The sequence below is a fragment of the Chamaea fasciata genome, unplaced genomic scaffold (assembly GCF_029207755.1).
Source record: "Chamaea fasciata isolate MVZ Bird 193981 ecotype frontalis unplaced genomic scaffold, bChaFas1.0.hap1 SCAF_7, whole genome shotgun sequence".
Taxonomy (NCBI): Eukaryota; Metazoa; Chordata; class Aves; order Passeriformes; family Sylviidae; genus Chamaea; species Chamaea fasciata.
In genome coordinates, this window is record NW_027094092.1 from 30,745,120 (window position 1) to 30,772,373 (window position 27,254).

General features: G+C 35.4%; 1 protein-coding gene across 1 annotated transcript in view; it reads left to right on the forward strand.

Annotated features, from left to right (window-relative positions):
- The window catches only part of FSIP1 (fibrous sheath interacting protein 1), a 65,366-nt gene extending 42,329 nt beyond the window's left edge, over positions 1–23,037 (forward strand). Inside the window, exon 11 of the mRNA XM_066188301.1 lies at positions 21,711–23,037. Coding sequence (XP_066044398.1) covers positions 21,711–22,286 — 576 coding nt within the window. The 3' untranslated portion in view covers positions 22,287–23,037. The remainder of the gene's footprint in view (positions 1–21,710) is intronic.
- Positions 23,038–27,254: the final 4,217 nt, after the last annotated feature.

Consider the following 27,254-nt stretch of genomic DNA (forward strand, 5'->3'; position numbering starts at 1 on the left):
GTCCAAGGAAGGGCAGCAAAGAAATGGGGTACTATAAATGGGGTACAGCCTTTTCCAAGTCAGGCCAAAGAATCAGAAGAGAAGAGTATTGTATACGTATCAAACATTTAGAAGAATCTGGAGTTATTGAATGAATTACTAAGGTCTGAAGGGAAAGTAAGATGGAGTCAAAATGAGCAGATCACCACAGAAGATCAATAAATGTATGCAGAATTTTGTAAGCAGTTAACAAAGCAATCTAGGATTTGGTGGTGTGACAAAACGTTTAATTACCCAGATATCCTTTGAGAAAGGTATAATAGAGTAAGTTTAACAAGCATTCACTGCTGACGTTTTTCCTTTTAGTAATGTCATAGTGTTTTGGTTTTTCTTTCTTTAAAAGGAAAATGAAAGCAACTTGCTGGAAAGTTTCTATAGATGTAGTTTTAAATAGTGAGAAACCAGCTAGAAATGGCTAAGTGAAAGGCAACTTGATTGATGTGACAGTGAAATGATGGCACTCACAATGTTTAGTAAAGAAAACAAAATAGAAACAGTGGATGTCAAGAAGCAGACTCTGAGAACTAATAGGACTAAACTTCTCAAGGGAATAAGGATTGAAAGGAAAGCTTTTTAAAAAACAACAAACCTCCCACCCCCCCAAACATTCCATCTCATTTTAAAAGTGAAAGATCAGAAGTGAAGGTAATCCAGTTGCAAAAGAAGGCTTGGAACTAATTTGTTGATTTCAAGTATATGAAAAGGGAAAATAATCTTGCATTTGTAAGGTAATATGGATAAATATAAAAGAAAAGTCTCAGGTTAGAGAGAGAATTTCTCAAAGGCTCATAGGCTCTGAAATGAGCAAAGTATGTCAATGGAAGAAACATTTTATGTTAGAAAATCCTTCTAGTAAAAGGAGGAGCAAACCTGTTTTAAGCCATATTAGAGACAAAGTTCTTAATTTTTAAATTTGCTTTAAAGATTTGTTTTGCTAAAAAGATTGGATACAAGCGCTAACCTTACTGTTTCTAATATTGGTGAACTAGCATGTCTATCTATAGCAGAAAATCCCCCTAACAGTAAGATAGATTCTCTGCATAGACTGAGTGTTTTCAAATTATCTGGTTGATGGGTTTCATCAGATTTAAATTACTGCAAGAAGAAATCTCAGAAATATTCTTAGTCAAAATTAAAAATGGCCACAGGAGTGGATACTGAGAGACTACAAATGGGAAAAAAGTGCTTATTTTGTAAAAATAAGGAAAAAATAACGAGGATGAAACTGCAAACATATTTGTCAAGAAAAGTAGTATCACAAAAAAGGACCTCTTCCTATGCCAGTATAGCAGAGGCCATTTAGATAGAAGCAGTAGATTGAAGGTGAGTTCAAATCAATTTACATGTGCAGGCTAGAAACATTAAGTGTTCATTGTGGAAAAGCCAGTGAAACATGACTGTGACAGATTTTTCTTTGGCTCAGTTTTATTTTGAATTTTCATATATGACCTGGAAATTGAACAGTATGCTTATTAATCTTTTGGTAGCATGAAGCTGACAGATGTGTCAGTATCTTAAAAAAAATGAGTACTGTATAAAAATGGTCCAAAAAAAGTTAGGATGCAGTTAGTTCATCAAGGTGCTTTGATTAGAAATAACAACACAAATACAAATGACAAAACCTGTTTAGGCAGAAGATTTCTCAGGTTTATGGCAGATCCTGAACTGCCTGAGTCATGTTGCAAAAACTGTGACCCATCATACTGTGATGTATAAAAAGGATATATTTCTGTTCTGTGCAGGTTTGTTGGGTGTCAGCTATTGTTGTGCAAATATTAATAAAAGAGCCATGGACTGTTTGGTGAGAGAGCAAAGGAGAGCATCCAGCCATGTCTAGATGCCTAGATCACAGACCTAGAAAGTAACTACACCAATATGGCAAGACTGGGGTGAGTAGGAATGAATGGGAGAACTCTTGGGAGGATGCAGTGGCAGTCTTCAAGTATGCACTTCTGCAAAGCGGAATGAAGAAAATGGTTTCTGTAGTGAAAAGACAAAAGAGAAATTGTGCTTTGTTTGAAGAGCCAAAAAAAAAAAAAGCGCAGATTAGATATTAAGAAAACAATAAATAGCTTGATTTTTAAAGTACCCATTAGGGGCGTGAAAAGAGATTAGACAAAAGCTGAATTGGAAATGGTATGAGGATATTAATTAAATATTTCTAGAGGGCTTGGAATAGGAGATTTTTCAAAGTCTCTTCTAGGTGATTTTTCATGTTGCTTTTCAAAATGTCTAATTTTCTATATAGGCAAGAGGAGATATCACAGAACTTCATAAAAGACCTAGATGCAGTGACAGCAGTAATAGGGAAACTGCTGTCCTCAAAAAAATTGGTTATTGCAGGACCTAGAGTGGGTATGTTGAATAAGACATCATGGAGAGGGTGCAGTTTACTTAGATTATCAGTACATCTGTACCTGGGAAATGCTGAATACAATCTATGTTTTATCTGAAGGCAGTCCAGTAACAGTCATGTGTGAAATGCCTGTAAAACATCCTCAGTTAGTAAGGAAGAGAACTGAGACAAGCGTTCAGTCATGAAAAGAAGGTAGATCTACAGGTACTGTGTAGTGTAATTTATTTTTCATTGTGTATTAACAGGGTAGTTCACACTACATTTACTTACATTACCAAGTAAATGTTTTCTCTGATATATTTTATCTTTTATTCCATTTTAATTCTGTTCATTTGAAAGCATTAAGTATGGATTTGATTCTTCGAGCAGTCATGAAGCCTCAATAAAAGTTAAAAATGCTTTGCATCTCAGGTTATGCAGTATTAACTTAACTGGAGACGTGGAACTGTTTTCATAATGTGAACACCTTATTGTTATAGAGTGAATAACTTAGGAAAATTGTAACTCTGGTACAGAAGAGTATTTCCCCAATCATTACATCCAATTTTAAATTCAGTTGTTGGTCTGCTAAGGCACATCTAGTAAATTCCTCATTGTCAAAGAAAACTCATAGACTTAGTAATCAGTGAAGCAAACTTCTCATTTTTTGTACTAATATTTGAAAAAGGAGATAGGAAGAAAAGCAAAAGGGACAATGAAGAAGTTGATTAAGTATTAGTATTAATTATAGTTTAATGAATAAAATAAGAGTTTTTAGCCAAGACTGACAGGCCTAAAATAATCTTTGAGCTCTGTGATTCACTTGGATTTTGTGATGGGATATAGCAAGCATCTATTTAGTTTTATTGCACAGATGTTGTATGTGTAGACTCTCATACTAAAAAACTCTGGAGTTTTTCCTAACTTGCAATCTGGGGCTTGTTCTTTGTGGTTGAAGAAAGAAACACTGTGAACTGGAGGAGGTTGTGGCTCTTAAGTCACTTGCCTGTATGCTGTGGGAACAGACATGATATTTAGCACAAATCCAGAAAGTGCTTGGAAAATCAGTTGCCCCTAAAACAATATGGGAAAAAAAAGCATATTTGAGAGTAGTGATCAGCAAGACTGGCAGAGAGGACTCCTTGTCCTGAGAGGGTGGGGAGATAAAGCAGAAGTATGCAATTTCTGTAGTGGTTAATACAACATTAAGGATTCGAGTATTGAATGCCTTCTGCCATCTCCCAGTCAACATGGGGAATATGACTGTGGCAGTGGTGCAAGCACTGTTAATGGAGACATCATTAGAATGGATTCACCTTGGATTGCACATGCTCTTTGGAGATCAGGAGTTGATTCCACGATGGCTGCCCTATGTTGAGTTCTCTGCTGCCGTGGTTTTCCTTCTAACAGCTGTTTTCAAGATAGTTTGTGGATGGTTTCAGAAACAGCAGCCATTATATTGGATGGCAAGCCATGTACAGCTTTAGACTCAGACACTTATTTCATATATTTGACAAAGAACAGTTGTGTACTAAAACGTTCTTTGTAAATGTTTGACTTCACAACAAATTCCAGTGTAAAACTCAGATGAATTTCATCCATTCTTTCATGTTTGTCTGGTTTTTTTTGATTCTTTCTGTTGTTAGCCATCGTATGAAACCCAGCAACTGGCTGATGATTTTAGCTTTTTTAGAACTGACAAGTAAACAGTGACTTCAGCGAGCTCAGAAGATGATATTCATGAACAATGTGTTGTTAAACTGTTATGATGATTTACCGAGACGGTTGAAGGAAAATAAATTAACTTGGTGTTAGAAGATGAAATGTGAGATAGTCTTCCTTGTACTTATTGATGATAGCACATATTGTTTGAGTTTTCTAAGAAAGAGTGTTAAAATCTTGTGTTGGTTAGGAGTATTAAATTCCTGGCATTGTGTGAATATTTTTCAGACACTCCTTTGTAAGTATTTCAGGGTTATTATTGAAGTTTAACTAGACTCAGAATGCAATTGGTGGAAACTAGTTCACAAATCATGCTTCATAAGCATTATTTTCATATCTTTTCCTTCAGAAAAAAAAAAAAAAGAGAGATGGGTATAAACTGAAATACATAATGTTCCTTTAAACATAAGGGGGAAAAAACCCAAACCTTTGAGAGTGATTGAACACTAGTATGGGTGACTAAGAGCTTGTGGAGTCTTCATCCCCAAAGAGAGTTGGAACCTGACTGGACATAGCCTGATCAACTTACTGTAGTTGATTCTGCTTTAAGCAGAGTATTTGGACTAGGCAATCTCCAGAGGTCCCTTCCAACCTCAATTATGCTATGATCCTGAGATTCTATATTTGATAAAGTGAGTTTGTGTCTTTGAATAAATGTAAGTATTTGATATCTACTCATACTAGCTTCTTTCAACCAAATGATTTTTCTATTTCTTTTTTATTATTTTATTGGATATACTGTATTTGTTGACTGTTTGATACTGAACAAAACCAGACAAAACCAGTAATTTTAATGTTTATGAAGAAAGGAGGGAGGAAATCCATTAAAAGTGTAAATATGAAGGTTTTGGTTGCCATGTGTTTGAATACCATGCTTCACATGTTATAACTACGAATTACATGATAGTAGCTTTTGACTTTTGGCAAGGCTGGGGTAAGATACATGTCTGAAAATTTAAAGACTGGAATTTTGTGCTAGAGGATATAGATGAACTCTAAAGGTCTCGTGATTTACAGGAAGAAAATCCTCTGAAGCAGGGAAATACAAGCAAGTATTTAATTCTGCTTTACAAGAATTTCTCTTAGATGCCAAGGAGAGTGATGAGCAGGAGAATTAAACTACAGTGGACCACCCTGAAGTGGTTTTGAAGCACTTGCCCCAAAGCAACCCTTTGAACAAGCCAAAAGTAAAAAGGAAAAGAATTTTTTGAATCCTTTTGCCCTTTACCTTCCGTAGGCTGTGAGTTCCTTGGTACTATTGAAAGATGCATCAGATAATCTCACATCTGGATATTGTCTGTGGCTTTACTCAAACTCCTTGTAGGTCTATGACAGGAACACTGAAATGTGCAGGTGCAAAGAGCATATCAGTAAGCCTTGGCTTTACCTTGTGATGTTTTCTGTTGTCTGAAATGTTCATATGCTTGAAATGTAATGTTCTCATCAGGTAGTGCTGTAGAATGTCAAGCTAATTCCCTTCAGAAAGCTACCTTTGGCACTCATCTTTAGCAATGGTTTTAGTATGTTTAGTAATGCTGTAATTTTAATTACAGTTCAGTACTTTTATAGTGCCAGACATAGTGTGCAATAGGTGCTGTGTAGATGGCAGTTGTAGGATATATAGCAGTCAGGATTCAATAGTGATAAAGGAGTCATTGAACTGCACTAATAAATCAGGCGTGATTACAGTCTGTGTCAATGCGTAGGCAGAGATTAGAAGATGTCTGCTGATGAATAGACCAGAGACTTTCTGATTATGTTATTTTTCTTTGTGTGAGGTAAGTGAAGAGAAAATGGCAGCATAAAGAGTATGGTCCTAAATAACATGAAATATGTAATGAAGGCAGTAATAATTGAGGAGGTTGGATTAAACATTCCTTCAGTTTTGTGAGGTATGTCACCTCTTGTTTTTAGTTCTGTTCATCAGTGTTTTCCTCTTTTCAATATTTTATAATAATCTTACTATTACATGGTTGTCAATAAAATACATTGCTTTACTCTTCAAATAAGGTAAAATTTAATCACTTGAGACATCATGCTGTGTCTAATTTCAGAAGAAATAGAGAATCCAGTTTTCTTTTCATTGTTGGACTTTCTTTTGTGCTTACCTTTCTCAAATTCTAATTTTTTTTGCTGTAATCTCAGTTTTGTGATCACTTGTATGAACAAAAATCCAGCATTGTTCTAAAAGATTTGTAGGTCTGATTTCTTATTTTTAGCATATACAATATTGCATAGTTTGACCATATTAGTATTCTTTTTGCATCATATAATATATTTTATTTAAGAGATTCAGAATTCTCCAGTCAAGCTTTTGACTGAACTGTTTTGTCCCTTTAATAGTAATTTTTTTCAGATAGATTAAAGTGAGATACAGTAAGTGTCTGAACAGAAAAAATTATATAGTAAAACCAGGAATCTAAATTGGATTGTAACCAAGATTTATCCTTTTATGGGTACAGTATCTTTGGTCTTTATTTCCTTCATGATAGAAACTGTATAGAGAACTTCTAGTAGCAATTGAAGTTCATCAGGCTAAACTCCTCTGGTTTACTTTGCTGCAGCTTCAGAATAGCCACATGTGTTTCTTAAATTTAGGATCAGGTTCACTTTTCTATTAGGATGAGAGATTAAATAAGATGTATCATTAGTTCTTTGCACAACTGTTCTTGTCTCAGGATCTGTTGGCACCCTTTCTGCAGTGCTCTAACTTCAGACAGGCATATCTTTATACTGTATGTTACACTGTATTTATACTTTACACTGTAGCTGTGACCAGATATAAACACCAGGAGTGTGACAAGGCTTTCACTCCTCTTTGTCACACTATTCCCCTTTTTGCATGGGCAATACAGTACTTGCCCCTCACAGCTGTCCAAGAGCCAGAAGATTCCCTCTGGGTAAAACTCTCAACCAAGTACTGCTCTTCTGTTATAAAGAGGCTTAATTTGGAGAAGGAAAGCTGTTCTTTTACTTCTTATCTCATTATACTCGTTTTTATTACTAAATATCCACCATTTCTTGTTTGTTTTCTTTTTTTCCCAGAGTAGCCTTTTAAAGATTTCAGCATGAATTTTTTCCTGTGTAATGAGAAGGATAAATCTTAAATTTCTCATTATAGAAATTATTAGAATTTTTTGATGAGTCTTGTTAAAAATATTCCTGAATATTTTTAAAAGATTGATTTTTTTTTTTTCCATATGGTTTATTTCATGAGCATATGGGTCTGGTTTGTGGTTTTGGAAGATACAGTGATCCAGATTTTTTTTTGCATGTCCTAGAGTCAAGTATTGGGATTTTACAAAACCCTTTAATTATGTACTGCAGAGTTGGAATTTGCATTCTACACATTCACTTCACTTACTAATTTATTCTTCATACTTTGTTATTTTGTACTGGTTTCATTTGCAGCCTTTTCCTGATATTTCTGCCCATCCTGATATTTCCGGTTTTGCAAATATGCCAGTAAATGATTTCATTAACTCATTAGGGTCCATAGTGGGTATGTGCATACATACTTGCACACCCTTACCCCATTCTAGGTACAGAGATATAAATTGAGAGAGAGGGACTCAAATAATTAATTCCTTTTCATTACTGAGCCTTTCTTTTTTATTTTTTCTCAAGATGTGAATTTCTATCCTAGGAACATTGTGAAAGACAGGTAGGTACAGTGGCTTAGCACATTCTGCCCTCCCACCTTGGGCAAGTCAGTTAAAGCTGTATTGAGTGAACGTATGTTAATTCCTGGGCTTTCTCTGCAGTTCAGGGTGAGGATTATGTGGGTTTAGAATAATATTCAGAGCGGCCAGTTTACTGAGCTGGGAACAGCCTAAGGCTAACTTAAAAGAGAAAAAAAAAACCAAACTCAGAACCCAAATGTCTGTGGACTCATCCTTTCTGGAGTCTGGGTTTTTTTTATGTGGGCTCCAGTCAGGTGCCTTTGTCTTCTTAAGATCTAAAACCTAGAGGAATTTTGTAAAGCTAGGCACTTTTAAAATATTTTTGTTTCAAACAAGGAAGAGCTCTTCTAATTAGTCAATATATCTCGTGGTTCAAATATTCACTTGGCAATGGGGGAGCTCAGTTTAGTTCTTTGTAAGCCTACTGTTTCAAACCTAAAGTGTGGTCTTCTAAGAGAAACCTATCTATCATCGACAGGATGCTGTAGAACAGATTTGGTGCATTACTGTTCATGGCTATTGATGAAGCTGCTTTGTCTTGAGGAGAAAGCCAAACCAAAGAGAGCATGCCTAGAAAGGTGCAAGATGTTGTGACACAGTGCTTAGCACTTCCAGCTCTGAATAGGGAGACTGAAGTGCCTTAATCCTCTTTCCCAAGAGTGACTTGAGGATAAAATACAGAAGTACCTATGTCATGTCCCTTGCCTTGTTATTTTCTCCATATTCCATTTTATGGCTTTTAACTATGGCGCCCGACAGCCTATGACTCCCAGTAGCCGATATTAAACTGGCTCACATAAATGACTCACCCATGTAAGGAATATTCTTCCAATAATCCATAAAATAAAACATAGACTGTGTCAAATGCATCAAGTGCATTTAAATAATTCCTGTATGAAATGGTGCTTAGTACAGTAAGGGGATACAAATGTGAATAGATTCCACAAGGCAAGAAAAAGCTGATGGTGTCTCCTGCCAGGCAGACCAGTGAGGTCCACAACAATTCATTCTTAAAATTCCAGAAGGAATGAATTTCTGATGTCTCTGGAAAGGATACAATATCATTGTGTGGCTCAGATTGCTTATGTGTCTTTCTTAATTAAAACTCATTCATTTCAGGAATGAAATATAATCCTCAAATTGTGCCAGCCAGGCTGGTATAAAAACATGTAGTCACATTGTAAAAGCTGTACGAGTACACAGCATCATCCTTCCAGATTGTAGCTATATCCAACCTTGATATTTACATACACTTTTATGCCTGAAATAACAGGTTATTTTTAATTTTGCCATTAGCATTAAAAAATCAGATATATGGAACTTCCATGTCTTCTAATTTACTTTTATTGTGTCTTACATAGCATGATAGTGTTGGAAAATGCGGCTGCTCTGTGTGTTTTCAGAGATATATATCTTTCTATAAACATGTGTTATATTTGTCTTAGTTTGAGATAAACTGTTTTTCAATCTGGTCCTTGGTACATTTCATTTGAATAATTTGCCCATCTATCCTGGAAGTCTTTTAAAAGTTTAAGAAATTAAGAAATTTTCTTTCTTAAGAAATTTTAAGAAGCCTAATGGAAGATCATGTTAACCTAAGCAGTGAGTGTCCTTGGTTAAAGAAGTTATGATTTTTGAATATTTGTCATTAACCCTAAGCTCCTATGTTTTGTTTCAAAAAATACGATCAGTTCTTTTCTCAATGTTTTTCAGAAAAAACTCTCTATCTGTATTAACCTAATGAAAAAGTAGGTTTCTCCTAACTGCCTGGAAGAAGCACATAAAGCACTTGACTCTGTCACTGCCTAGTGATTCAGTAGCTGTGATTCCACATAACTGAGAGTAGTATAGTGTCCTCTAAAACCAACAATGTCATCATTAATTCATCAGAAACACAGCTGTGAACTTTGGTTGTTCTTTTCTACCAAAGCAACTGGGCAAAAACATTCCAATGTGCAGTAAAGAAAGTTCCAAGTAACTGGGGTGCACAGTGCTTTGTGTTTAAGCCATTGACCTTGTAATGTGATCACACAGACTTTTTGTAAATTAATCTTTCACATCTTATGAGTGACATGTGAACTTTGACTTTATGGGCAAAAGACAGACTCCAGCTTCAGCAGTCACCTGTATCCCAAATGCATGATAAATTTACATAACTTTCTTTTGAAAAACATGAGCCTTTGGGTGCTTTCATGTCTTTCACTAGGGGAAATATTATACTTTTTTTGTTGTTGTTTTTGTGCTGTGGTGTACATCACTGAGTATAAATGGGATTGTCACAAGCTGTATCATTTTACATTTTTGTAATTTGTTTGTTGTTTCTAGAATTGTTTTAATTTCTCTAAAAGCAAAATTTCTTAGAATCAATATTTACTCAGCTGTTTTGAATTGCATTTTACATATGAGCACATTCTGCAGAAAATGGTTGAAAAATTCAAACACTGTAATATTCCCCTATCATCAAGACATTATTTTTTAAACCATGAGTCCTTTTACTATAAAGCCTTCTACATGAGTGTAATTATTTTTTGTCCCTGATGCAGGAAAGCTGGTATGCTTATGCTTAGTTTATGCTGTTTGGGCTATCTGATTTCCTGCACCGCTGTCATTTGGCTTGTGGCATGCTCCTTGGTGATGAGGAAGAAATACAGGAACCTGCCCAGTGTGATGGTGTGACTTCTTGAATGCTGTTGTTGCTTCTAGTTACAGACATGAAGCCATCTCTTTTCTATCAGGCATGGATTTACCAGGAAAAGTGAATGGAGACAAGGAAAACTGATGTGTTCTGTACCTTTTGGCTTCCATTGTCAAGTCAACTTACTGCCTCTCTCAGCTGAGTAAGGGGTTTCTTGCTTTTTATCTGTATGCAGATACCAGTTCTGATTACGTGAACCAAGATAATAACAATAAGGAACTGCAAAACTTGGAATGCATATACTTTTTAGTTGTCCTTGCTACAGGACATGAGGAAAAGAACAACTGAAATGCTGAAAGTGGTTTTTATTGCTAAGGCCTAGGGAATTGAAAACTATTATAAAGTTAGTGGCAGAAAGTAGCTGAGGTTTTTCCTCGTTGCCTCAGAAGAAAAATAGAGGTTTTCTCTCTTACCTGCTCTTAAAATGTTTATGCTGTTTCTAGTTTGGCAAAGACATAAAATACATGGGTTTTGGTTTTAGTAATATATGAAATTTATCATGCCAGCAGGAATGTGGACATTAGTACTGTCTCGCATTTATTTTGTTAGACAAGCCTGAGGAAAAAGTGTATTTTAATAAATAATCAAAACTGAAGTTTACTTTAACAACCAGACTTTCTGTGCAGTTAGAAAAAAAGAAATAATGTTATAATTTTGCTTTTTTATGTGTCTTCATAAAAACAGCTGCCAAACATCAAGTTTACAATAGATTAGCACTTGTATTATCTTAGTCTCAGCTTTTTAAATGTTATTGTTATGTGGTAAACGAGAATTTTCTGGTGATATTTATTTGAATATTTCAAGCTTGAACTCCTGTTCTTGTACTTACTGAAAGGTTTTGTGCCCCTCTCCCTATCCAAAATCAAGAACAGGTGCAGGAAGGCTTGAGACTGCAAATAAAATGTTTTGCCTGGGGCAATATTGTTCATCACATTCTTCCTAAAGGCTTTTGGGTTTTCCTTTTGAATGGAAATACAAGAGCCAGATGCAGTTACCTCATTTCAAAATACCCTTCCATTCTTCAGGAAAGAAAAAGCTTTATATCATTCTCTCTTTTTTTTAAAGATGGTCTTTCAGCGCTCCATAAAATATATGCCCACACTGGAAAAAAAGAGCTACAACCTGATGTTCCCTGTAGAAACTTTGCACTTGCCTTGTGGCAACAGGCCCACCAAACAGAACTGGTAAAGAATTTTCTTTCTCTGTCCTCTCACAAGCAGAGACATAGATGGGGCACAACTATCCATACCCTTATTCATTTATCTATACTTAGGTACAGGGATCTTTTCCTTAAAGACAATGACAGTTTCATAGATTTTAGATGAGATCTTCCTTTATGGATGTAATTATCCATGCCATGAATTGAAATAGTACAGAAACATTTTGGAAACAGTGAATGGGAACTTGATTTTTTTCTTTTTTTAAAGAGATTTCATAGTCCTGAGACTGTGAGGTAGCATTCCATATTTGCAATTCACACAGCTACAAAGATTGACAGTTTCTCTTTTTTATTCCCATAAGTTGTGTCATATTTGGTACCGTTAATACTATAGATTTTAGCAGTGCCATAATTGCACTAGAATCTTTGCTCTTTATAAAAAAGAGTCAAACCCAAGCCTTTCTTTAAAACTGTAACAATTAAAAGACCAAAACAGGAAAAAAAAATTATAATTTCAACTGTACTAGACCTGATATTTTTGGAGAGGTGTGCTCTCTCTCAGTGTTTACATTCTTGCATTTGCCAATACATGGCAATACTGTACATGCTGTTATAATAAGCTTGTGGGAGCAAGACAATGAAATGCTAAACCAGTGTGTTACATTATAGGTCTTGTTATTTAAAGCTAGACAATATATTTGCAATTCTATATTTCAAGGTATTTCTTCACAACAAATTTCTGAAAAGTACTATATTTTACTGCTTTTTCTGTGACTTGCCCAATTTCTTTCCTAATACTGATTTCTCCTTCTTCCCATTTATTCTCTTTTGGTTGAGTAGCCTTTTAAATGGGTTGTCAGAAAGGCTTCAATTTTAAAACAGTAATTAGTAAGCAAAATTCTAAATGTTCTGTCTTTAAATTTTAGCTGGGTTGAATTACAATTTCTAGTGCTGGTGTCTCTCTGCCTGCCTTTGAGGACCTTGGGAAATACAGCTGACATTAGCACTTGGCTGAGGCTCTTGATTTAGGTGGTGTGAATGTGAAACGAGGAGAGGATGTTAAAAACTCTGTAAGAAAACCACATTCATAAAAGAGACTTCGATCTACCCTAACTTGGATAACTGAGATTGTGCCCTACTTATATTACTTCACTGGACAGCCCTGTGGCTTTCTGTGTCTTCTTATTCTACATATAGCAGGCCTTCCTTCATCTAATACTTCTGCTATCAGAATAGAATATTTATGCCTTCAAAATGTGTACTGCAGGACAGGCTTACCATATACATTAATATTTTATTTAGAAAAAGTCAATATTTAGAGGTGCTTGTTGCTATTGATACACAAGGCCAACCAGTTAAGAGTCACTTTACAAGATATCTCTAGAGAGTATCAGAAAATCAAGTCTGAAGCTTCTGTCTGTAGTTGCTTTAGATGAGTCTTTATGGTCTGCTGCTCCTTCGGCCAGTCCTTTACATATTTAGTAAGACTAAAGTGCTCTTAATTGCATAGGTCACCTAGATCATCTGTTTGTGGCTTCTCTGTTTTCATAGAATTGTAGAAGGGTACAATGATTTGGGATTTGAACCTTCCACTAGACCAGGTTGCTCAGAGCCACATCTAACCTGGCCTTGAACACTTCCATTCTTGAACATTTTCTGTTCCTCCAGTAGTTTATAGATCTGTAAGCATTCTTAAAATCTCTGGATATTTCATTGCACTTTAAAAAAAGCTGTATGTGAGGGTAATCCCATTATGCTACACTGTGTTTCAGAAAAAAATATTAAGCCAATATGATGCAGGGAAAAAAAAAGGTTTTGTAACAGAAAACAGCTGCAACCACATCAAGGCATTTTTGTCTACTCTACTGGCTTTGCTGAAAATTAAAGCCACAACATAATATTCAAGGAAGAGATTTCTATGGAATGAAATCTGTTAAGTGCTTAATAACAAACAGTTAAAAACACAAAATGGGATGTTTGGGAAACTGGTTTTGAATGCTAAATAGTCTAGATTGCAGAAGTTCTGCTTCTTCAGTAGAGGCTAGAAAATGAGAGTCTTATTCTGAGTAATGGGTTGTAAATACCAGTTCAGGTATTTGTGTCTCATGTTTTCACACACCGTCAGTGTGTTTAGTTAAAACCAGCTTGCTTCTAATATAAGAGCTCTTGAAACTGTATGAAATCAAGTGCTCTAAAAACAGGGAGCTATCCATCTGTTGAGAAAGATTTTAGAAATTAAAATTTTTACCCTGGCTCATATATGGAAAAGTACTTAGATTTTTTTTCTATCTACAAACACAGGAGATCAGAAGAGCTAAATTTTGAAGTAATCTGGAGTTAGAAGAGCTGAATCCTTGCAAACATCTGTTGATAACCTTGGAGTAGATCGATTTTCAAATTCAAAGTGATTTAAATCAGAGACTTTTGTCCTAGTTTAGTGTTTAACTGAAGGGATATTTACATCATGATTTATTCAGCTTTTAACATTCATAAAGTCTGAAATTACGTTCTCTAAGGAACACTCTTATAGTTTAGTGACTATTAGAATATCCAGTTAATCAGGCTCTTTACATCAAGTCAGTACCTCTTTGCCCCAGCCAATATACTCTATGCACATTTAATCACACAACTTAATAGATATTTATTTGGAATTTTAGTTCTTATCTTGTGTTCAATAAAAGACGCTGAATAAAATTGCTTACTTTGTTAATTCCTGTTTACTTGAAATTTGTGCCCTGCTGCTAATGGTGGAAGCTGGAGTAAAACTGAGTAACAGGACAATGTTGAAACTTCATTAAAGAAAATTTTTATTATACAGTATATACAAAAGTCAAATATGCTATACAACCCGTGTTTGGACCTTGGGGGAAATGGAACAATATAACATGATGCATAAGTCCTATGTTGCATTTACTCCAAAATGACAGAAAAAGCCACCATGCTAATTGAAAAACATATTCTAATGAGTTGTATTTGATATTTTAACTGTTTAAGTTGGATCCAATACTGCTTAGGGTCTAAAGGTTAAAAATACCCGGTTGGTTCAGACAATGAAAATGGAGCTTCAAAGTCAACTATATACTCAATTGAGGAAAATGATGATGCAGAGTAATTTTCAGTTACTTGAAAAATACATTTTTATTACAATACATGCCTGATAGAAATGTTAGAAACTTTAAGCCTGCGTGACATTTTCAGGTTCTGTTTCCTAAAGTTACCTTCTTAAAACTTGCTGAGGACATACAAATTTAGGTTTTAGTGTGCATGGATGAGAACTTGGTAATGTGTGAACACCTAGAAAATGTTATGCAACCTGTAGATCAAAAGCTACGATGAAATGAAGTTAAAATTGAAAGTTAGGGTAAAAAGTGCAACTTGTAGCAAATCAGAAATAGAGCTTTTTGTGTCTTTAAAAATGATGAAATTATTATAGGGTTCTAAGAAATAATTCCCACTTACAGCCCTCCCAGTTACAAACCTCTTAATTATGTCCTTGTATACTACCACGTAAACTCCGCAGCTGTGAGCTATGTAGCTTAGTGCCTATAGTGTCAAATGAAAAGTAAATGATAGCAAAAGATCTTTTAGCTTCCTTTTTTTTTCTTTTTTTTTCTTCCCCCCCCCCCCCCCCCCCCCCCCCCTTCTCCAGCTTCTATTACCTCTAGCAATCAGTTGCTTTCTCTTTCTAAAGTTTACAGTGTGGCATAGCTGATTTCCTTTATTGGCACATCCAAGCCACAAGCAATTGACTTGATATTTTTGAGAAAGGTAAAATTAAAGCAAGTGTTACACCTCTTTGTAATGGCTAAAATAGGCATGTTTATGACAAGTTCTTGGAGGCAAAACTGATTAAATTGTTTTTTACTTGTATAACCTATAAGCTACCTTTAAAAAACTGGTTTATCCTGTCTTGTCTTCACATTTTTCACATACCTTACTACTCTAAATAAGATCAAAATTGTATAAACTCATGTCTTTTGATTTCTGTGAAAATTTCTCTTTGTCAGAGAAAGAAGGGGAAAAAAAATCTTGTTTTTTTAATTTGCAATTATCTAATGTTCATTTTCTCTTCTAAAGTTCTTAAATTGTCTTTTTAGTGGAGATGATATATTATTCCATGAGGCTGATAATCACTTTGATGTTGAGGTTGTGATGGTTCATAATGTTACAAGTTGAATTTTCTTTTCAGACAGTGATGTTACCAGATGTCCAAGAATCTCCTCCCCTTTTTGTCTGGTGCTTCTATTTTTTTTGCCAAGATACTTCTGTCCTTCTGCATTTTGGCTCTTAGCAGCTGCTCCCAAAAATTGACTAGTAGACCTTTTCAGTTTGCCCTTACACAAACAGAAACAGTGGAAAAAATAAGAGAAGGGAAAATTTAACTAACAGGAGGAAAGACAACAGAAGGAGGGAAAAACAGAAGCAGGAGATTTTCTCCTATGCTTTAGGAATCCTGTTCACTCTTGAAGATATATGTCATTGCTGAAACACTGCAGAAGTCCCCAAGCCCACTAGACATAGGCACAGAACCACCAGATGCTAAATCCTTACAAATGATTGTAAGGATCTCTTAATTTCTGAATCCATTATTCAGCTTTCAGTCTGAATTTTTAAAACTGTCAAATCCACACACATTACTGGCCTCTCCAAAAAACATGCTCGCTGAGTTGTGAGCATGTTTCTGGTCTACTCCCTTGAATATTTTCTGTCCTTACATTCTGAACTAACCCTTCTGAAGCAGCCATACAGAGGAAAGATTTTTTCTTTTGCATTCATTAAGCTTTTTCTCTTAACATAGTGTTTGTAAAACAAACAAACAAACAAACAACGACTAGAAACAGTAAAATCACATTCTGAACACTTAATTTCTTTGTGAAAGCAGATGTGTGTCTCTGAACTGGGCTTGCCTGCAATGTTAATGTTTTCATAGCAGCCTATAGGGTGCTATGTTTTGGATTTGTGATCAAAAAGTGCAATAACTCACCATTGTTTTAGCTGTTGCTGAACAGCATTTGCACAGCATCAGGGCCTTCTCTGGTACTCTGGTTTTGCTCTCCCAGTGAGTAGACTGGGGATGTGCAGCAGGCTGGCATCGAGACAGATGACCCAAACTAACCAAAGAGATATTCCATGCCAATGTTTATAATCTCATGCACAGTAACAAAAAGGGAAAAGAGAGGTTTCTACAAAGTTAACCATTTTTTGCTCAGAACTGGCTGGGTGTTGGTCTACCCATGGGAGATGCTGAGTGATTGCCTTTGCATTGCTTTGGTTATTTTTCTCTCTCTTTGCTTATTAAATAATTTTTATCTTGATCCAAAAGTTTTATTGCTTTTACTCTTCATTTCCTTTACTCTTTTTGCTCTTCCTTTCCTCTTACCCTTCCCCACCAGGGTGAGGGGATGGGGAGTAAGCAAGCATCTATGTGGTGCCTAGGTACCTGCTGGGGTTAATCCACAACAGACATATTACATTACAAATCAGTTTACAAGTTATGGACACCAAACTGACTTCTGTGGTGCAAAACCACTTTGGGCTTTCAACATTTCTGGAAATTGTAAGAAGCTCTTCCACAATGACATGATGTGTGTGGTTTGTATACAGCATATTAATGACATTTCACAGTTGCACTGACCAGTACTGTTCATAGACATAGTACGTGATGCTTGGGTATGATGCAGAAAGGTGAGACCTTGGAGTTGATGGTGCACATTGAGTTGAGTAATGTGGAGATAGAAGGCAAGGATTGCCTTTTGAAAGCAGAATAGAGCTATTTCAGAAACTGTCAATAAGTTATTGAATAACTAAAACTTACAAAACTTCCCTGGGCTGATCTGTAAAAATTCTGAACTTTGTCTCAATAGATCAGTGTTCTCTTAAAATGGATTAATTCTATCAGGAAGAAAGCAGTTACCTTAGAATTGACTGTTGCAGTCTCACACACCAGTAAAAATGTCAGCAAATTAAGCATCAAAGTAAATTATTTCAAACAAATAAAGCATCATGAGAACTGTTGATTGCAGCACTTTCAGACTAAGGGAAAGAATTTCCATGTTTATAGATATGCCAGCTACATGAGTCCTTAAATATCCCGACTTTGTAGTGCTTGCTCATTTACTGTGTGTCATTTTTTGATTATTTACCATAATTAGAAATAATCCTGACGTGTTAGCTTTCTCCCCATGGTAAAATCTGATAAGGGCTTTCAGTGTTAGTCTGTTTTTGTTACTGTATAGATGTAGAAAGAAAGCCTAAAGATTTGAACTTGAAGACTTGTAGTCACAGCAGGGCTGTCCACAGCAAACTACAAGTTTGCATTCCTACCACATGCAGTAAGGTTTTCTCTATAGACTCCTGTCACGGAGGAATTCAGCAAGGAACAAGAAATCTTCAGTCAGAGGAGGGCCACAAGTGTGTGAAAAACTAACCACATATAAACAGTAAAGGTCATTAACAGGCTCCTAAACTCCTGGCTAGGAATTAGTTTTTTGGATCATTAACGGCAAAAAAGCCTAGGAAATGAATAGGACTCAGTGTCCTATTAAAAATTAGCCAGAACAATTAAAAGGTTTTCTAGTTTTTAATGGGAACCAGGCCTGATACCTCATTTTCCTTTGTCCAGTGGGCTGTTTCTGCATTTTGAATGACACTCGTTTTATGTCCTTGTATTTTTAAAGAAATGTCTTGAAGTATTTTTTCTGTATAGGAGTTGTGAATTATTTACAATGAGGGGAGTGAAAGCTTGGGAGATGTAAAATCCAGTGTCTCCCTAAGACTGTGTTACTGATTCAAAGTCATGACTCTGAACTATTACAGTTGGTTGTGACTGGATTGCTTCTGATGTGTGCAAATATATACTCTGCAGACTCCTAATACAGTTGTTGTATTATGCAATTCCATGAGTTCAAATGCTCATTTGGTTGCAAATGCACAGTTTTTTTTGCTGTGAGATGTCTTTCTCTACCGTGTTTCCCTAAACTCTGTTTCCTGATTTTAACAGAGCCTTTCTGCTTTCATTTCAATGTAAATTCCTGGCTGCTGAGTGGATGACTGATGGCTATTTATCTTCTCCTCTACTGTGTATTTTTCCTTAAGCCTACAGTCATGTCTTGAGTTTGGCAAAAGAAAATAACAGTGTGCCTTTAGTATTTTAAAATGTAATTTTTGGAGAGGTTTATTAAATACTTTCCTTATCTTTACATGCATGTCTTACAAAAAATCCAAAGGGAGAGAAAGAGAAAGAAAAAGAAAATGGAAGGAACAATGAAATGTTTTACACTGTCTGCAGGCTGCAGGCCTGCCACTCTGGAGAAAAACAAGCCCACTAGTTCCCAAACTTTTAACTCTTATAGTTGTTATATTAATTTCCCTCCCCATATGCCTTAGGCTCTAAATCTTACCACTTATCCCTCTGGTAATAATCAAGGTAATCTATGAATATCACCCATATGATTTTCCTGAAAGAAAAAAAAAAAGAAAAAAATTTGGATGAGGGAAAATGGACTGCAGATAAATGGGGTGGGGATAGGGGAAATAAAAGGACCAAAAAATGGCAGGACAAGATGATCTTCTCACAATATTAATTTCATACTGATCATTTATTTGCTTCATATACATAATTCCTTTCTGCAGTAAGTGAATTGCCCTGTCATTAACATAAAATTAGCCCCAAATGATCTTGGCCAAGAGGTTTGAAATATGTCAGTATAGAACCACACACTCAAAACCATGTGGGAATCCATGTGGGTTTCCAGATGTGAGAATCTTCTGTGTTACAAATATAGTTATGTTTACACGGTATAATCTGCTCTGTGAATAATCTCTTCATGCAGCTGTGCTTCCACAGTAGTGGTCTCTTATGTTATTCTCTTCCTATGTGAAAACATCTTGTTTCTTACAATGAGTCCATGCTGGTAGACACTGCTTGGATACAAATGTTATCCTGCAAATTAAAATACTTTTTCAAGAAATTGAAGGACTTCAGCATGGGCTAGTAGATTAGATTAAAAGTGAAAATTTGAAAAAATTCATGTTTCATTTTTGATTCATCATAGTGTTTTGCTACTAATTATTTTTCCCTGATTTATTTTTCATCAGTGAGTATTTTCTGCACTAGGATTAAAATTTAGAAGACTAAGTATTAAAGTTTGAAGATGTTGTAATCTTTTTTATGTTTTCTATATAAACACTTAAGCTTGTGGCTTGATTTCAGTAAATACTATCAAAAATACATAGATTGATACCAAGATTACTTGAATCTCAATATAATTACCTGATTATGTGTTCATCTAAATAAAGATCTCTACCCATAATGATAGTCTGTTGATGCTCTTTTTTTTTTAACATTTAAAAGCCCTTAACATCTGGATTTCTTTAATGCAGTTGCCTTCTGTTTTATGTGTAAGAAAGAACCTTGGAGTATCTTTGGGAAGGAAATTGATATCTGCAGGAAAAGACTACTGGGTTAAATAACTCTATAGTGCTGAGTTTATGCACATCAGTTAGTGCCTGAACTGTACTGTATTCGGTCTGTAGCAGTAATTATTAGCTATTATTAATGTTTGAATTGGTAAATACAGAATGGTGACTGAAGGTAACTTAAAATGTCATTCTTGTTCACTTTTTAGTGTCATCTTGTAATTTTTAATAGCCAAAAGTTTTTCAAAGAAATATTCTTTCCTTCCTGACTGAAAATTGTTCCCATTGACGAACATGAATAATCAGTTTCCATGTACCCTGTGGTACCTTGGCTGTAGCCAATTCATGTCATATATATCAAACAGGATGACTCCTGGAGTTGGATTAGAAACCTTCGGGGAAAAAAGAAAATCAGCTAAACATCTGATATTGATCTCTCCTCTGAAATGACAGTAGCTCCATCCTCTAGCACAACATAAATTCTCTGTAGAAGTCATTACACAATGAATAGAATTTTTGTTTTACATAAATCACTGTAGCCTAAGGGTTCATTAGTGTGTCAGCTGATCCTTTGTGTCTTGGAGGTTGGGAAAAACTGAGATTTTGATTGTAGAAAGCATTTTTCTCTATTAAATATTGCATAGCATTTCCAACATTTTTTGTATATAATGATATCTTCTACAGCTCCTGTTTCATGTGCAAATGTATTACACATATCTAAAATAGTTTTTTCCTTATCATTTTATCTTGAAATTGTCAGGGAATATTGTGCTACTCAGTTTTCCAGGAGCATTAAGGATTGTAATAGCTGGAAGTAACTCCCTATTTCTAACCTCTTTAAGCAAAATATCCTTTTCACATTCTTCACCATAACCTGCTAATATCAGTCATTATCTGTAATATCAAATTTTAAGAAACGTCCAATAGAGGAGACCTGTATGATAAAATGGTGGGAGTGTGCCAGTCTCTGAATAAGAAATTAACTGAAAAGATACATTTGAAAGCTATCCAAGCAGTGACAGCTTGAACGAAGCACTAAAACTGTCCTACAGAAGCTATGGAGCTTTCTTCTGTCACATGCCATGGGCCATGCTTGCCATGGTAGGTAACTGATGTTCTTTGTGTCACATGAGGGAGAGACACTATGTGGCATTTCTGCCACCAGCGGCTGGCAATATTTCAGTCAGTATGTGACAGTCTTTGTGGGCTGGTGCTGTCCAAACCATTTCTGACCCCAGCTGCATTGCCCCAAGAGTATTTTAGCAACGTGCTATTTTCCTTTCAATAACTATAATCCTAAAGTGTGTGTGTGTGTGTGTGTGTGTGTATTCACAGCAAACCAAGAAATATGAAAAAGTACCTGCTCTGGTAATTAAAATCCAGTCAAATCTCATGGAAGACTGTGCAAAATCATAGGCCTCTCAGTGCCTTGTGGACATCAGACTTCTTTCCTAACTTTCATCACAGAGTCTATCTAGAACCTAGTGAGGATGCTGCATACATTTTGTGATTATGGAAATGTATATTTAAATTCAGTTTGAACTGAAAAACATTGGTATTTATTTAAGGATTCTGCCAATGTATGTCTCAAGCTGTTTTATGGCACTGCTTTTCATTAATTATATTTTGACAGAAGAAATTCTCGCCTGTTTCTTTCAGCCTGAAGAACAAACGAGCCTCTCTGAAGAGCAGCTTAAGACCCTTCTGGAAGAATGTAGGCAGCCTGAGAGAACAATGAGTAACGTTACCATGCCACAGTCTCAGGAATCTCTTTCTTTTGGATTAAGTCTCCCTTGTTACACAAGTCAAGACTCCACTCTTCACTCCACATCTAGTCTTTCCAAAATGTTAGTTGAAGACCATATTGTAGGGATGTTAATGGCTCAGGAAAAGGCTGGACTCGAAGACAAAAGCTTATGTGTTAATGCAGAGAGCAAAATCCCTGGCTACTATATCAGCAAAGCATTGGTTGGTAGTCACTTATCAAAGGATTCACTGGCCCAAACAGAGGAACCTGATGACCTAGAAGGTTTACAGAATATGGAAGATAAGAGTATTACTGCAGGGTACTTTATGTCAAGAGCACTCAACAGAAAAAGATTGAAGAAACCTTCTTTCTTGGGTGAACCATTATATTGCATCAGCATGAACAATGAGCCATCCACAGAGGCTGACATTCTCAGCATACCACTGCAAACCAAAGGAGGTGAGACTCTTAACAACCCTTTAGAATAGGCTTTTGATTATGATGAAAAAACCTAAGCAGGTTCTCACCAAAGGTATGCACCAATAACACACTGAATATTATGGTGGGACAAGAATGTTCTTTTAGGAAACATAAAACTGTGCCAAAAGTAATCCACAAAAAATAACAGAATGCTTATTAAAATTCGTACCCTGAAATAATTGACTAGGAGTTTTATGAAATATATCACTGATGTTGATTAATTCTGTCAGCTGGAAAACAGTGTTGAAAACACATATGGATTACCTTTTTGGTAGTAGAAAGTCATGTTCACTGTTCTGTGGAGAACATATACTCTGGCAGTAGCTGGTACAAAAATTCACATGCAAATCCAAGTCTTTCAATAAAGTTTTTAATAAGGTAAACTCGGTTGTATAGAAACAAACATGACCTGGCAATATTAAAGATAATAAAATGCTTTTAGGGAGTTCAAATTTACACATATAAGATACCAAAATTAATAATACTGAACAATTTCTATAAATTACTTTTAGTTTGGTGAAAGAAAGAATAGACTTTAACCAGCAAAAAATTAAATTTTCTCTCTGTCTGGTATTATAAAAAGATTGTGGAAATGTCTCTTGTTTTTATGTTCTTTACTTATATGTAATTACATAGTGATATTGTAATCTAAATCTTTATTTATATTTTTAACCTAAGACTAGTTCTCTTCCTGGAAGGCCAACCGTTCAAATAAACCAGATTTTAGGCAGGTAAACCTTTCATTTTTTTCATAAATGTTTTGACAGCATGAAGTTTGTGGTTATAGTGATACAATCTATCTTAATAGAAATCAATACATTTTGCAATGTTTGTTGATTGATCTTTGTTAAGCTGGTAATGTGTTCTGGAAATTAAAGAAATGGGTTTTTTCATATATATCAGTAATTTAGAAGAACATTTTAATATCTCTCTTCTATGTTATAATTTTGCAATTACGATTGCAACAGTTTCTTTGGTTGGTTGTACTTAATCTTTCTACAGTGCGGGGAATGTTAATATTTTTTCAAAGTAATTCTGCCAGTTAGAATGCAGGAAGTCTTGTTATTCTGTTTTTACACTGCCAGGCAAAGTCGATATCCATACTTACCTACACTATTTTCCCCTTATGAGATTTAAGTCACAGCTTCTACTTGAAGACAATAGAAATAGTACCCGTAGAAAAGTTTGGCTTGTTTTGGTGCTTTTTTTTTCCTGGTAGATTTCTTATCAGCTACATTCACAAGCAGTCTTTGCTCTTCACATAGATGCAAGCATCAGAGCAGCAGAGCGAGGGAAGAGAGTGGTCTGCCCAGAGGGGAGCAGGGTGGTAGTGGTGGTCATGTGGGTCATAACTTCTGCCAGGGACAACCTGATCTCATGCAGGAGTAACATGATTGCATACTACACCACCAGGCTTCTTTGGCAACCAACGGAGAGAAAAACTCAGTACCTTGCTGTCTTCACTCGAGTTAAAATTCTCCTTTAGTCCAAACAGATGTAGCACTGTCAGAGCCAAGAGTGACCCAGCCCCAACTACCACCTCCCATTATGAGTGTGTTTTAAGAGGGATGTGTTAAATCAAAGAAAGCACCGTGCACTGTGACCGCTGGGTAGTGAAGCAAGCAGGTAACTGCAGATATGGTCATTGTGAGGTAACTGTTGCACAAGAGAGGACGGAGATTTTCACTAAGTGAATTTCCATGTGGGACATCTCACCGTAGAAGTCTACAAGGTGGATGTGTTAACGTTTATCACATAATAATTTAAATATCTTTGAGTCAAAATCATGTGTGTCAGAATAATGTAATGAGGTATTTTGATTATCTGTTTTCAATAGTGACTGAAACAGATGATGCAGAACTCAAATCTATATGCATAATAAGCATCTCGGTTTTATGGTGTTATTGCTTACCAACTCTTTTTTTGAGAGGGGAAGTATTCTGAATTTTCAGTCTCTGATTTTTTTCATTTTTTACTAAGAAGCTAATTAATTTGTTTCCTACAAAGGTGACTCAGTTCTGTCTGAAGCAATTAGTCCTGGACATAGGCCAAAGGGTGTGTTATTAATCAAATTTGTAAACTTGCTTAACATATTCTGTAGAGAATTTGCTTGTTAGTTTGGACATGATTAAATATGCTAATTGTATTGAGAAATGGAGATCCCAGTGCAATCCAGTTTCAGGCAAATACATCTGCAGATGCAGGTATGAGAAGTGTCAGGTGTTATTTTAATTTGTAAGAAAGATTTACATAATTGAGTTTTGTTACTGTCTTAATTCTAAAGGACATTTAAATATGTATGTGTAATCTTCTGTTAGTAGTTTGATTTTCTTGTCCACTTTACATATGGTTTAAATTCCTTGTAGTGCTGGTTAAGCATATAAAATAGTGTGAAAATGGTTTAGCACAATTTCTGTTTTGCATTCCTTATGGTACGGTATTCTGTGATATAGATTTACTGTAATAGATTAAATTATATATATTTTAAGGAAAGCGTAATTATTAGCATAATGCATTTATATGTATAGATATGAAGGAAACACTCGTGTGCCTTCAAAGATAAATAATGCCTGTTTCTTGAAAGAGGCACCGATCTATACCCAGCTTGTATGCATGTAAACATAGATGATGTTTACTGAGGTTAACAGAATCCAGACTTGCCCACGTGCAGATATTAAAAGGCTGTTATTTTGCATAGTTGTATGAGCCAGTAAATAATTATTTCCAGCTCTATTTTGAAGGGCTATATGAAGTTTTAAGTAGAAGTTGTATCACAAACTGTTGCTGTTTTCCTCTTGCAAATAATGTTGTGTTTACAGCAGCTCAGCACCTTTTTCTTTTCGTTTTTTTCAGATCATAAGAGAATTGAAATTTGAGGGGAGAGCAACTATATGCTTCTCTACAACTCTTTTTTGAAAGTGTAGCTAAACCTCTATCAGTGTTATTACACTGATACAGTATCATATCAAGCAACTTGATGGGAATAAATTATCATAATTGAAAATGTTCCATGAGTCGATGTTTTCTTTAGAGATAATTATTATTATCATTATCACATATTGTTGCAGTTTGATTTCAAAATAAACTCTTGAATTTCATTATATTTCCTGGGAGTGTTCAGCCTAATAAAGAAATGTACACAGACACTGTGTAGCTATGTCTGATAAGACATACGTGTCTTTGTTTGTAAAAAACAAACAAAAAACCAACCAAATTTGAAAAGTTTAATATTTACTGATGGGGTTTTATTAGAGGGGGTGTGAAATATATATAACAATTTCATTTTTCTTTGCACACACACACAGAGTCTAGCTTTTTCATAGTTAGCTAAATCGTGGCTTCTGTTATCTCATCGCAGTTGGAGCTTGCAGCCTGTCTGACTCAGAGTCCTGACTCAGTGAAGCATCCCATTACTCAGTTTTTTGCCCCGGGGCTGTCTGTTGGCTGGACCCCTGGTTTGGTTGAAGGCTCAGATTGCACGAGTGCTCTGCTGGATCAGAACATCAGCACTAGTCTGCTCAGGTCTGCCTGATTCTTGTCTGGGAAAACGGTAACCACACAGCAAACATTCATCTCTTCTAGTTAAAAAATATAATTAAATGAGGAAGGATGGCAGCCCCTGGTGAAAGCTTGGTAGGAGTAGAAGTGGAGGCATTCAGAAATTTGCCCTAGCAGCTACTAGATTGTGAAACCTAATAGTGATGGGGGAGGGTAATGCAGCTGGTTTGGGTTTGAGAGAGTAGTTACAATTCATTACAGGTTTTTGATTGTCTGGTCTTTAACTACTATTTTTTCCTGATTTTTGCCTTATTTACTCAGCTGATGGTCAGTTTTCCATTTCATGTGCTACAATGTCAGAATAAGAAAACATTATTAAAAAAACATGGTTCTTTTTTAAAAGTTTTTTTTTAAAGTGGGGAGAGATTCTCTAGCAAAGAAGATTCAACAGATTTATCCCACTGACAAACTCTCATGTGACTTGACATAAAAGGACAAATTATTTCTCAGATCCTATACCTATAGTCTTTTAACATTCACGAAGAAAAGATGTATGGATGGAATATTAACTCTACATGGGGGTGTTATTGCATAGGGTTTACTTGATCTAATATGAATGTTTAGGTTAATGCACATATTGGCCCAGATTTTAATCTAATTTACAGAGTTGCCAGTAGGAGTGGATGCACACTTCTGGGGAATTGTAATTGTGTGGATATAACAGAGATCAGAATCTAATCAACTTGCTTTTAGTTAAAAATCTGAATGGGACATTATATTTGCAACAAGCGGTTGCTATTTCTTTTTTAACTTTCTGATATTTTTACTTGTTTTTCAACAGCAATAACAAACTTCGGGATAGTGGATGTTCTGCATAGGATTGCTGTAAGCAATTTCATGGAACTTTTCAAATCTCACCTACATGTATTTCTTACTGTAAGAATATTACGCCTGTGTCATAATTTTGTTACCATAAATATAATTAAAGCAATACTGACAAGTGTTTTTAAGTATGCCTGTATGATATTCATTTAGGACTGTCTGCTGGCTCTAATCTTTCCACAGTCCAGTTTTTTTTCCCATGGAATTTGTGTTTCAGAGACCTTCTCAAAAACAGTGTTTCAAGTGCTTGGGCAGTTTTTGAAGAGATCTATCTCTAGATATTATAAATATAATCTTTAAATACCAGATTTAAAGATTATATTTAATATAATATAATATATATATATATAAAATATATATATATAATATATAAAGATTATATTTATAATATCTAGAGAACAGTAAGAAAAATACTAGATAATTCTGAGTTTTTGTGTTTTATTTTCTTAGCTTGAATCTCTCGCTGCTATAAAAAAGCTTTTGCTAGCACCCTCAAGGAAGGGTTGCTGTGGCTAAGAAAGACAACATTCCTGAAGCCATACAACTTTATATTTGCATCTGGCATTTCAGGGATAAGCAGGTCAGTTTGGATGGCT